This window comes from Tursiops truncatus, chromosome 1 (genome assembly GCF_011762595.2).
Source record: "Tursiops truncatus isolate mTurTru1 chromosome 1, mTurTru1.mat.Y, whole genome shotgun sequence".
Taxonomy (NCBI): Eukaryota; Metazoa; Chordata; class Mammalia; order Artiodactyla; family Delphinidae; genus Tursiops; species Tursiops truncatus.
The window spans coordinates 23,193,205-23,205,622 of record NC_047034.1 but is presented as its reverse complement, the minus strand read 5'-3'; the positions used below and the strand labels follow the sequence as shown (position 1 = coordinate 23,205,622).

General features: G+C 47.5%; 1 protein-coding gene across 1 annotated transcript in view; it reads left to right on the top strand.

Moving 5' to 3' along the window:
* Window positions 1–1,702: 1,702 nt before the first annotated feature.
* Window positions 1,703–12,418, top strand: part of PARP1 (poly(ADP-ribose) polymerase 1) — a 42,190-nt gene continuing 31,474 nt past the window's right edge. Inside the window, exons 1-2 of the mRNA XM_033851412.2 lie at window positions 1,703–1,997; window positions 6,398–6,563. Of these exons, the coding sequence (XP_033707303.1) occupies window positions 1,878–1,997; window positions 6,398–6,563 (286 nt within the window). The 5' untranslated portion in view covers window positions 1,703–1,877. The remainder of the gene's footprint in view (window positions 1,998–6,397; window positions 6,564–12,418) is intronic.

Below are 12,418 nucleotides of genomic sequence, written 5' to 3'. Positions count from 1 at the left end.
ACATTTTCTTTATCCATTCATCTGTTGATGGACATTTAGGTTGTTTCCATATCTTGACTATTGTAAATAGTGCTGCTACGAACATAGGGATGTATGTATCTTTTTGAATTATAGTTTTGTCTGGATATACGTAGGGCAGGAATTCTTAACCTTTGTGTGTGCACCCAGGACCCATTTGTCGATCCAATGAAGTCTGTGGACCTCAAATGCAATGGTAGCTTCTAGATACACTATCAGGCAAGTTATCTAAGTCACAAAACAGAAAGCCCCACAGACCAAATTAAGATGCTTGAATTGTGAGGCTTATTAAATCCATCTGAAACACCTGATTGAAACTTCCTGCAGCAGGGAACAACATGGGATGCATGCCATACCCAGGACAGGCTAGAGGTGAGGTGGACCACACCATCTAAACCTGGGGTCATGCAATGTTCATTTTCTGTCTCTCTTTCTCTCTGCTTCATCATCCAACCCCACTGATAGTGGGGTTATGAAGACCAGAGCTGAGGATGCTCGAGGCTACTCAACAGAGAGTATCTGGAGCCAACTCACAGTCACGTATCAGAAAGACACAGGGGCAACTATGCCTGGCCACAACCGTAGCTTGCCAATCAGCCGCTGAACAGACGTGGGTTTTATCTGCAATTCTTGGGCAGAGCGTAGGGGAGCCAGAATGGGACCATAGCGTTATCACCAGTGAGTGGCCATTAGGGAGGACATAGTTGTCAACCCAGACGTCGAATGATGATGCCTTTCGGTTTCTCTCCAAGCAAAATTCTTTTATTTGTTCCATCATATATTCCAGTTAACTCTATTTATCTTCAACATATCTAACAGGTCACTACTTAAGCTTCTTGCCTATGTCCCACAACCTTCTTGCTTACTCAGCATCCATGTCTCAAAAGCTACTAGCTTTCTTCTCCTCTCTAACAAGTTTTGTTTCATTCATCCCATTTATTTTTCTTGTCCTCTATAGAACTGAAGAGTCTCAAAGACAGCACACTCTGTTACAGGGTTTTAAACGAATAAAATTAAATGCATAGAATTTTAAAAGAAACCAGTTATATAAAAACACAGTTCTACATTAAAAAACAAGATCTAGTAGCAGGTCTCTTAACTACCGCAATTTAAGTAGTGATGAGCTTAATACTGAGTTCTCTCCAGCAATCGCAAAGTGATAGGAAAGCACCTGTGCTAACTATTGCTGACAAAGTCACAGGTATTGCTAAGACTCCCAGAATCTGTATCCATGCATTACAATTCATAATGAAGGCGATGCTAGATTTCAGTTAGTATTGGGTCCCAACGGTCTGCGGACTGCAGTTAGAACGTCCGCCGAGGGCCAGCCCAGGTTGACCTCTCTTTGGCAGATCAACCACATTCCCGAGCCAGCCCAGCGCCTTCCAGACCTGTCCGCCCTCAGGGGAGAGAGTATACACGTATTAAAAAGAGAAGAGGCTGGAATTAGTTGTGAGAGCACGTAAGCCTTCCTGGGGACAAATGGTTAAAGGTGTGGCGGCGCTTCGTCCTTCAAAGAGCTACAGGCGCCGGGTAAGCCCGGCCTAGGCCCGCAGCCAGGGTCGAGCTCCCGCAGCCTCAGGCGCCGGGGAAACACCACCCCACTGCCGGCAGGAGGCGCGCGTGCCGGCGGCCCGGCCACGTGAGCGCGGACGCCGGAGCGTGCCCGCCGCCAGGCATCAGTAATCTATCCAGAGCGGCGGGTGGCCTACGCGGCTTGCTCGGAGGCGGCGGCGGCTGCGTCTCTAGACGCTCGTGCGCCAGCGGGGAGCGGACCGGCGGGCGAGGCGTTGGTAGCAGCAGCGGGTCTCCAGGTAGCGGCGTCGGGCTCCCGGAGCTGCAGCAGCTCGAAGAGGAGGATGGCGGAGTCATCGGACAAGCTCTACCGGGTCGAGTACGCCAAGAGCGGGCGCGCCTCTTGCAAGAAATGCAGTGAGAGCATCCCCAAGGACTCGCTCCGGATGGCCATCATGGTGCAGGTACGGGCGGAGAGGCCGCTTTGTGCGAGGCTGGAGCTTCCGCGCGTCCGGGGAGGGTGGGGGGAGGGCTGGTCGGGAGCTGCAGGCCGGGCCGGCCCTTTCGAGCCCGCGCGGGGCCTGCGGGCGCAGCTGCTTTCTCTCGTTCCCTGTATGGCCCGCCGGGTGGACCCTTCTGGAAGGTTTTGCTGATCTTGCAGCAAAAGCCCGGGAAATACGGTCAGGAGCTGGTGGTGCCTTTTACTTTGTAAAAATAAGCAGCCGCTTCTGTCCTTATTTCTGGGTTTGTTTTATAGCCATTCGCCTTGGGAAGAAAACGTACGCGTGGCCTTTTGAAGCTAGTCTGGTTTTGACCTAACCTTATTCTGGAAGATTTTTGTCCTACATTGATGGTGGCGACTGGCAAGTGAGGGTTGTTTTTTTTTTAATCTATTTTTGGCTATCATTTCAACACCCACTCTCATTTTTTTTAATTATGCAAAACTATGCAAGTTGGTGTCATTTCAGTGCAGTGCATTCACTTTTGGCTTAATTTATGGTTTAACATTTTCCTCAAACTTTACAAGTTCACAGACACGTCCTCCTGATGCCTTTGCAGCTCTCTGGTTTGAGTAAGAGTGGCTCCTGGGGTTTCTCACCTGGGCTTCTTGACAGATTTGGGATTTCCCTCCGGTGGTCCCTGAGGCTTGCCCGATGGCGGGAGGGGTGTTGGAGTGAGGTAGTGTGTCTGGAGGTTCCTGCCTCCTTCAGCTCCTGTCTGCCTGCCTAATCAGGGTTCCCACCTGCCCTGTCTTCCCCCACTCCCAACAGAAAGCCTTTATCCAAGCTTAGTGCTCATGGTCAAGGTACCTTGATTTTCCTTCCAGGCGGTGAGGCAGTATGTGTTTTATGAATGACGGGATGGTACTGCTGGATTTGCAGTAGTTACTGGCTGGAGGAGAGTGGGTACCATAGTGTACTTAGACTGTCTCATTTCATACTATGGCAGGGACTGAGGTGGTCATCTTGGAATCAGCCTCAGGGCCACCTAGCTCAGTACCTGGCACACAGTACTTACTCGTTCAGTCAACACTCGCTGAGCAGCTGCTAGGTTCCGGGCACTGTGTTAGGTACTAGGGGCACAAGGAGAGACTCCACGCCTGGGAGCTTCCAGTTTGGTTAAAGGGGTGATGACTGGTAAACATTGCTCTACAGGGGTGGGTGCCACCTGATGGAGCTGTTCCCTAGGCATGATGTGTCCAAGATGGGAGCTCACCACAGAAGTGGCAGGAAGTTGAGGATGCAGAAGTGGGCAAGGCCTACCATTTGAGGCGCTGTATCTCCTGCAGAGCATCTTTTCACCCTAATGTTTGGGCCGCCGATCCTATGAAGTTGCTGTTAGTGCAGGGGCTCTTAACCTGGAGTCTGTGGGATGGCAGATAGAACTCAAGAGGTCCGTGAGTTTCCGTGAGAAAAAACATGCATCTCTATTTTCACTAGACTTAAGTTACAATTCATTACTTCCTACAATTATGAATGTAACCTGCAAAGCAAAGGCGCATTAGCAGTACCTGTGATTTTTGTCATCAGTAGTAGTTACTGTTATTTTCACATCGCTTTACAGTTGTTGGGGATTTCTTAAAATAACCATTTACACTCATCGCTACAAGATCACAGTAGTTATTAAAGTGGGTACTATGTTTCGTTATTTAATACTTTAAAGCTTGTAGATTACTGTATCCCAGTAAACATTTTAAATGTTTTGATAATTATTTCAATATAATTGATTTCGTTTGTGAGCGTATGTATTTTATCGTGCATTTTAAAATGTTAGTCTGAGAAAGGGACATCCGTAGCCTTCACCGGACAGCCAAAGATGACCCTGTTCTATTGGGAAAGACAGAAAACCTCAGTCCAGCCAGTGTGTGGAGACAAGGACACTGGTGAGGAATGAAGAGGTGGGTTGGCTCTCTCTATCGGAGTCCAGGCGGTAAGAAAGTCTAACATTCTGGATCCTTCTTGATAGTGAAGGAAATTATTATTAAAATTAAGTGTGGTTTTCTCTAACTGTAACTGGGGGTGGGGTTTTAACTCAGAATGTAACATTGGTCTTGTAGGCTGAGCTGGTGAAGGCCAGAAAGAAAGAAGCCATTCTTGCCCGCCCGCCCCCGCCCCACTTCCCTGGGATTTAAATACCTTCTTTTACATTTTGTATGGGAGGATTGTTCTCTGAGTATCAAATACCTGATACTTTAGCTGGCATGCTCTGGGGCAGCCTCGAGGGGATGAACTGGGCCTTCCAGCCTTTTGACTTGTTGGTGTTCTTGGAAGGACCTGCAGCAAACTGCGTGGTGACTTTCTTCGTGCTAGTGGTCATTCCGCTCTCTGCAGGGTAGTGGGCCGTGGTATGGCCTCCTTTCATGGCCCGTTTCTCTGGAAACAGACTTGAGTGGCTGGGTAAGGACCCTGGTATGTGGTAGGCGCTCATGTTTGCTGAGTATAGAGCGAAGGATCCGGCTGCTTCCGGAGCCAGTAGTCTTGTGCCCTTGGTCCAGTTCCCTTCCGGCTGTATCATTCTCAGTCCTAAGTTCTAAAGTAAAGCCTTGCCTTGGTTAAGGGGTCTTTCGTCTTTTGGGGGAGGATGGGAGCCCTAACAGTCCCCCAAGCCTGTGCCGTGAGTACACCCTTGTGCAGGCCTCCTCTCTGGTGTCTGGCAGTGCGCCAGTGGTTGGGGGCATGGCACCCAGACCGAAGTTTAAGGGGTAAGTGTCAGGCCCCAGCAGAGCCAGGAAGAAATGCCACGGCCATGAGTTCCAGCCGGGGGCAAAGCCCCTGAGCCACATGCCCCCCTTTGCTCTTAGAGCAGGCTTAGACGGGGGTCCCAGGGCAGGAAGACCCAGGTCGAGGCCACCACAGACGTTGTAACAAGACGTCCAGATGCTTAACGAGGTGTCGGCTGCCTTGGTGAAAGTTTGAGAGCCAGGGCACAAGTCTACTCTCTGAAATGCCGTTTGTCGTCTGGTTGGGGGTGGGGAGGGCTGTCTCAGGTTTGGAGGGAGCGTCTTTTCCACGGCAGGAGTTCCCTCATCCCACCTTTCTTCCCCCTTCCTTCCAGACTTGGGGCATTCCGCAGACACTGTGTGCCCGCCGTGAGCTGGCGTTGCCAGTTGCTAGCAAGGCAGGCATCGTGCCTCTCTGGGAGCTTCTAACCCGACGCAGGACACAGATGTTGATCAAATAATAACCCAAATGGCTCTTGACTCTCGGGGGGGCATGGGAAGGGGTGTCGTGGGACCTGAGGAAGTGCTGTTCGCCGCAGGTAGGGCTGGGGCACGTTCTGGGCCCAGGGAACAGCCGATGCTGCTGTAAGCCCAAGCTGCTTGGTGCTGAAGAGTCCTTGTGCCCCAGCCTTATTAACCCTACACTTTATTTAATACCGTATATTAAATCCAGAGAGAGGCCGCTCACCTAGTAGGAGAGGGCCAGTTGGAGATCTTGTCACTGCTTTTTCAGAGTCCTTCCTCTGTCCGCACAACTCCATCCTGAAAGTTCTGCATGGTATTTATTTTTAATGCTGTTTTATGCCATCTGCTTGACATTTAGACTTATGTTCTATCAAAGCAGATGTTTGGGGCCCCTCTTGCTCCAGTCAGACCGTTTGCATATTTTTAAGTACCTCTTCCTGCCGAGCAGCGTAGTGGAAAGAACCGTGGTCACTGTTTCAAGTTGAGGCCGAGTCACTTGCTGCCTGTCTGACCCCCACCCCCATGCAACTGTGAAATAACGGTGCTGGTTCCCCAGAGACAACTGCAGGGTGTCCCCTGGTGGCTGGTGAGGGGCAGGAGGGACCTCCCAGCTGCTGGGGGTGAGGTGACACCCCCCCCCCCCGTCCCTCTCCCTCTCCCTCGTAGAAGTCCTTCATCCCACGCACATCTGCGTGGCTCGCTGCCGGCGTGACGCTTCTCTGACACGTTTGCTTGGCCTGGCGCCTGAGCTTGGACTTGTTCCGCATTGTTCTAAGTGCACAGAGCCCTTTGGGCCTGGCGGTGGCGCCTCTCCACGTGTGGGCGTGCGGGACGCAGGACTTGCGTCTCCTGTGCCCTCACCGAGCTCTGGGCTGAGCCTGTGACTGAAGCACGGCGGCGACTTTGGTAACAGTACGCTGAACTCTTAGCCAGAAAGGCGGTCAGTCCCGAGGGATGTCCTGGTCCCGGTCCCCAGGGCGGGCTCGGCAGGCAGCTTTCATAGCTGAGGGGTGGGTGCTGATTGCCCATGTTGGCAGCTTTTCCTCTGCGGCGTCGGGGAGTGGAGAGGAGGCTGCCCTTGGTTTACAGGTAAGCGAACGGGGGGGCTAGGATGCCAGGTGCTGAGGGCCGGGCCTGAGGCTCACTGCGCTTTCTCCTCCTCTGGTTGCGCCCTTCTAGTCGCCCATGTTCGACGGAAAAGTCCCGCACTGGTACCACTTCTCCTGCTTCTGGAAGGTCGGCCACTCCATACGGCACCCTGACGTCGAGGTGGATGGGTTCTCCGAGCTCCGCTGGGATGACCAGCAGAAGGTCAAGAAGACGGCTGAGGCTGGAGGAGTGACGGGTGCGTGCACACCGGGGAGGTGCGGGGGTCGCCCCAACCCCTAAAGTTTCCTGGGTTGTGGGGGGAGGGGGAGCTTTTCTGTGGCAGCAAAGAAAAGGTCCTTCACTTACCCCTCTGTTATTTCAGCAGCGCCTCAGGGACCCAGTGTTCTGTTTGGTGCAGGATATTTCTCCAGATGCTTGAAATGTAGCCTTTACATTTGTTGCGGTTGTTATCTTCAATAGACCTTGTTTTTAGAGTAGTTTTAGGTTCACAGCAAAATTAAGCAGAAAGTACAGAGAGTTCCCGTGTACCCACAGAGGCATGACCTCCGCCACTATCAACATCCCCCAGCAGATGGTCCATTTGTTACAGTCACTGAACCTACACTGATACATCATCACCCAAAGTCCATAGTTTATATTAGTCATCACTCGTGGTGATGTACATCTTACATGGGTTTGGGCAAATGTATAATGACATATATCAATCATTATAACATCGTACAGAGTATTTCCACTCCCTTATAAAATTCCTCTGTGTTCCACCTGTTAATCCCTCCCTCTGCCAACCACTGACATTTTTCCTATCTCCATAGTTTCATCTTTTCTAGAATGTCACATAGTTAGAATCAAACAGTGTGCAACCTTTTCAGATTGGCTTATTTCATTTAGTAATAATGCATTTAAGGTTCCTGCATATCTTTTCACGGCTCAATAACTTATTTCTTTTGGGCACTGAATAATATTCCATTGTTGGGAGGTACCACAGTTTATCCGTTCACCTATTTCAGGACACCGTGGGTGCTTCCAAGTTTTAGCACTTACGAATAAAACTACTATAAACATCCATGTGCAGGGTTTTGGGTGGACCTAAGTTTTCAACTCACGTGGGTAAATACCAAGGCACACAATTGCTGGATTGTATGGTAAGAGTCTGTTTAGACTGCAAGCTGTCTTCTAAAGTGGCCAAACCATTTACATTACCACCAGCAATGAATGAGAGTTCCTGTTCCTCCACGTTCTTACCAGCATTTTTAACCAATGTTTTGGATTTTGGCAATCTAAAATGTTCGTAGTGGTATCTCATTTTAATTTGCGGTTCCTTAGTACCATATGATGTTGAGCATCTTCTCACATGTCTGTCTGCCATCTGTATATGTTCTTTGGTAAAGGGTCTGTTCAGATATTCTCCCGATTTTAATCAGGTTCGTTTTATTGAGTTCCTCATATAGTTTGTAGAACAGTCCTTGATCAGATGTGTCTTTTGCAAGTATTTTCTCCCAGTCTGTGGCTTGTCTTTTTTATTCTCTTGGCACTGTCTTTCACAAAGTAGACATTTTTGATTTTAATAAAGGCCAGCTTCTCAAATTATTTCTTTCATGTACTAGGTCTGGTATTGTATCTAAAAAGTCATCACCATACCCAAGGTCATCTAGATTTTCTCCTGTGTTATCTTCTAGGAGTTTTATAGTTTTGTGTTCTATCAATACATTTAAGTCTGTGATCCATTTTTTTTTCCTCCCAAAGACTGGGTGTGGGAGTACTATTTAGACAAATCAGTGATACACAGTATTATTCTGAAAACAATGTTTGTTTGTTTTTAAATGAAAGCTTCTTTATTTGTGTTGGGTCTTCCTTTCTGTGCGAGGGCTTTCTCTAGTTGCAGCGAGCAGGGGCCACTCTTGATCGCGGTGCGTGGGCCTCTCACTGTCATGGCCTCTCGTTGCGGAGCACAAGCTCCAGACGCGCAGGCTCAGCAATTGTGGCTCACGGGCCTAAGTTGCTCCGCGGCATTTGGGATCTTCCCAGACCAGGGCTCGAACCCGCGTCCCCTGCATTGGCAGGCAGATTCTCAACCACTGCGCCACCAGGGAAGCCCCTGTGATCCATTTTGAGTTAATATTTGCGACAGGTTTAATCTGTCGTCTAGATTAAATTTTTTTGCATGCGGATGCCCAGTTGTCCCCGCACCACTTGATGAAAAGGCTGTTCTCCACTGTGTGGCCTTTGCTCCTCAAACATCAGTTGATTGTATCTGTGTGGGTGTACTCCTGGGCTGTATTCTGGCATGTTTATCAATTTGTGTATTTCACCAGTACCACACTGTCTTGATTATATAGCTTTATAGCAAGTCTGGAAGTCAGGCAGTGTCAGTCCCCTGACTTCGTTCCTCTTCAATATTGTATTGGCTGTTCTGGGTCCTCTGCCTCTCCATATAAGCCTTGGTCAGTTTGTCAGCATCCGCAGACTTGCTGAGATGCCTTTAAATTTTAAACAGTTTTTTTTTTGTCCCCTTTTGAAGATCTCCTGAGACTGAATTCTCATTTCTCTGCCTTGCTGTGAACTGACCCAGTTTAACCTGTTGTTGTGACTCCAGGCTGTTGATGAGAACAAAAAGTTAAATCGTCCCAGATCCTGTAATTCAGAAAGAACTATCATTAATGTTGCGGGTGTCTTATTAGAAAATTATTTTCTATTCAAATTTTTTTTCTTTTTTTTTTTTTTTTTTTTTTTGCGGTACGCGGGCCTCTCACTGCTGTGGCCTCTCCCGCTGCGGAGCACAGGCTCCAGACGCGCAGGCTCAGCGGCCATGGCTCACGGGCCCAGCCGCTCCGCGGCATGTGGGATCTTCCCGGACCGGGGCACGAACCCGCGTCCCCTGCATCGGCAGGCGGACTCTCAACCACTGCGCCACCAGGGAAGCCCTCTATTCAAATATTGATGCGTGTGTGTTTTCATTCCTGCAGAAGTGGGATTCTACCTTAGGTATTAACTTTTTTTAATGTTCAGTCACCTTTTCTTCTGATAAAGTATACATAACACAATATTTACCATCTTAACCATTTTTAAGTGTACGTTTCAGTGGTGTTAAGTGCATTCACATTGTTATGCAGTCATCACCACCATTCATCTCCAAAACTTTGCCATCTTCCCAAACTAATACTCCATACCCATTAAGCACTAATTCCTCATTTACCTCCCCCCAGTCTCTGACAACCACTCTTATTTCTGTCTCTATGAATTTGACTACTTCTAAGTACCTCATATGGGTGGAATCATACAGTATTTGTCCTTTTGTGTTTGGCTTATACTATATTTGTCCATTTGTGCCTGACTTATTTCACTCCGCCTAATGTCTTCAGGATTCATTCATGTGGCGTGTGTCAGAATTTCCTTCCTTTTTAAGGCTGAATAATATTGTTACATGGCTATACTAGATTTTGTTTATCCATTCATTCATTGATGGACACGTGCGTTGTTTCTGCCGATTGGTGATTGGTGAACATTGGTATACAGATATCTGTTCCAGACCCTGCTTTCCGTCCTCTTATGTATGTACCCAGAAGTGGAATTGCTGGATCCTATAGTTATTCTATATGCAATTTTTTGTGTAAACTGCAGTACTGTTTGCCACAGCAGCTGCGGGATTATACATCCCCACCAGCAATACATGGGGTTCTGATTTCTCCACATCCGTATCAACACTTTTATTTTCTGGATTTTGGCGGGAGGGGAGGGGAGGTTGGTTTTTCAGGATTTTTTCTTTTTAGTAATACTCTTCCTAATGATTTGAAGTGGTATTTCATGGTGATCTTGATTTGTACTTCCCCATACCTACCTATTGCATTATACAGCTTAATATTTACTCTTCATGTTAAGTTACAGATTTCCGTCGTTATTGTTAAAGGTACGTAGTACTCACTTCTTGAGGTCTTGCTCAGTTTTGCGCATCATTCACGTATTTGACGTATATTAATTTCATTGAATCCTTGCCCCAGCCCTTTACCAGTTTTTCCAGTTGAGGAGCTGAGACACCTAGAGGTTAGGTAAGTGGCCCAAGGTCATGCTGGTGGTAAATGTTCGAGCTGAGATTCAAGTCTAGACTCTCTTGCTTTTGAAACTAGACTTTAAACCATTTGGCTCTATTACACATAGAGCTGCCGCAGATTTCTGGTATATCCTGGGCACCTGTCCAGTTTTTTCTTTAATTCCAAGGGGGGGGAAATACTGCTGAAAGAGAAAGTATTTGAAGGCCTTCTGTGTGTGTGCCAGCTTGCCTTTCAGAAAGGTTGTATCAGTTCCACTTGTACCAACAGTATGAGATGTACCCATTTCTCCACTTCCACACCATCCCTAAGTATTTTCATTCCTTTTCATTTTGCTCCTAGTGACATGGAACATTTTGTCATGTGTTGATCAGTCATTTGTGTTACTTTAATAGTTGTGTGTGTCTTTTCCTCATTTTTCTCTTGGGGTATTTTTCTTTTCCTTAGTGAAGTACAAAAGATACTAATTCTTGGTCTCATGTTTTGCAAATATTTTTCCTGGTTTGACATTTTTCTTTTAGATAGGTTATTTTCTGTTTCATCATATTGAAGCTTCATCTTTGACTAAATGTTCTTGTCATATCTGTTTTCTCACTTGAAGTACCTGGTTTTTTTTTGTTTTTTTGTTTTTTTTTGCGGTACGCGGGCCTTTCACTGTTGTGGCCTCTCCCGTTGCGGAGCACAGGCTCCGGACACGCAGGCTCAGCGGCCATGGCTCATGGGCCCAGCCGCTCCGCGGCATGTGGGATCTTCCTGGACCGGGGCACGAACCCGCGTCCCCTGCATTGGCAGGCGGACTCTCAACCACTGCGCCACCAGGGAAGCCCAGAAGTACCTGTTTTGGGTATTTTGAATAAAGTATCTGTTTTTGGTATTTTGAAATCTTTCATCTGGAATTTTAAAAATAACGTACATACAGTTACATGCACAAACTTACGTGTACAGTTCAGTGAGTTTTGACAAATGCATACACACATCTAATATTCACCCCATCAAATTTCTGTACCCGCCACCCCCAGAAAGGTCCCTTATGCGCTTTCCGAGTCATCTTCCGCCTCAGCAAGCTAACCACTGTTCTGATTTCTATCCCTTTGGATTAATTTTGTGTGATTTAGAGTTTCAGGGAGAAAGGAATAGTATCTTTTTCTCTCGTAAGCTGCTTTCGCTCAGCATAATGTCTGTGAGACTTATCCAGGTTGTCTCATGTGTCGTCAGTTCTTTTCTTTATTACTGAGGAGTAGTCTCTTGAGTATATCACACTTGGTTTATCCATTCTCCAGTTGGTAACTTTTAAGTTGTTGACAGATTGGGACCATTACAAATACAGCTGCTACGAACACTTGTGTACAAGCTCTGTACGTACATGTGCCCTCGTTTCTCTTGGGTATATAGCTGGGAATGGAGTGGTAGATCATACATTAGATGTACATTCAGCTTTCTAAAGAAGGTGCCAAACTGGTTTCCAAAGCGGTTGGACCATTTTACATTGCCACCAGCACTGTTTGAGAGTTCCTCCACATCCTTGTCAGCACTTGGTATGGTCACTCTTTTTGATATTAGCCATTACAATAAGTGTGTAGTGATATCACGGTTTTAATTTGCATGTCTTTATTATTGAGTTGTAAGAGTTCTTAGAATATTCTAGGTGCGTGTCCTCTATTAGATATAAATAATGCAAATACCTTCTCCCATTCAGAGGTTTGTCTTTTCGTTTATTTACTGACTTTTTAAAAAATTTATTTATTTTATTTATTTATTTTTGGCTGCATTGGGTCTTTGTTGCTGCACGGGCTTTCTGTAGTTGCGGCCAGCGGGGGCTACTCTTCATTGCGGTGCGCAGGCTTCTCATTGCAGTGGCTTCTCTTGTTGCGTAGCCCGGGCTCTGGGCACGCGGGCTTCAGTAGTTGAGGCTCTTGGGCTCTAGAGCGCAGGCTCAGTAGTTGTGGCGCATGGGCTTAGTTGCTCTGCGGCATGTGGGATCTTCGCAGACCGGGGCTCGAACCCGTGTCCCCTGCATTGGCAGGCGGATTCTTAACCACTACGCCAC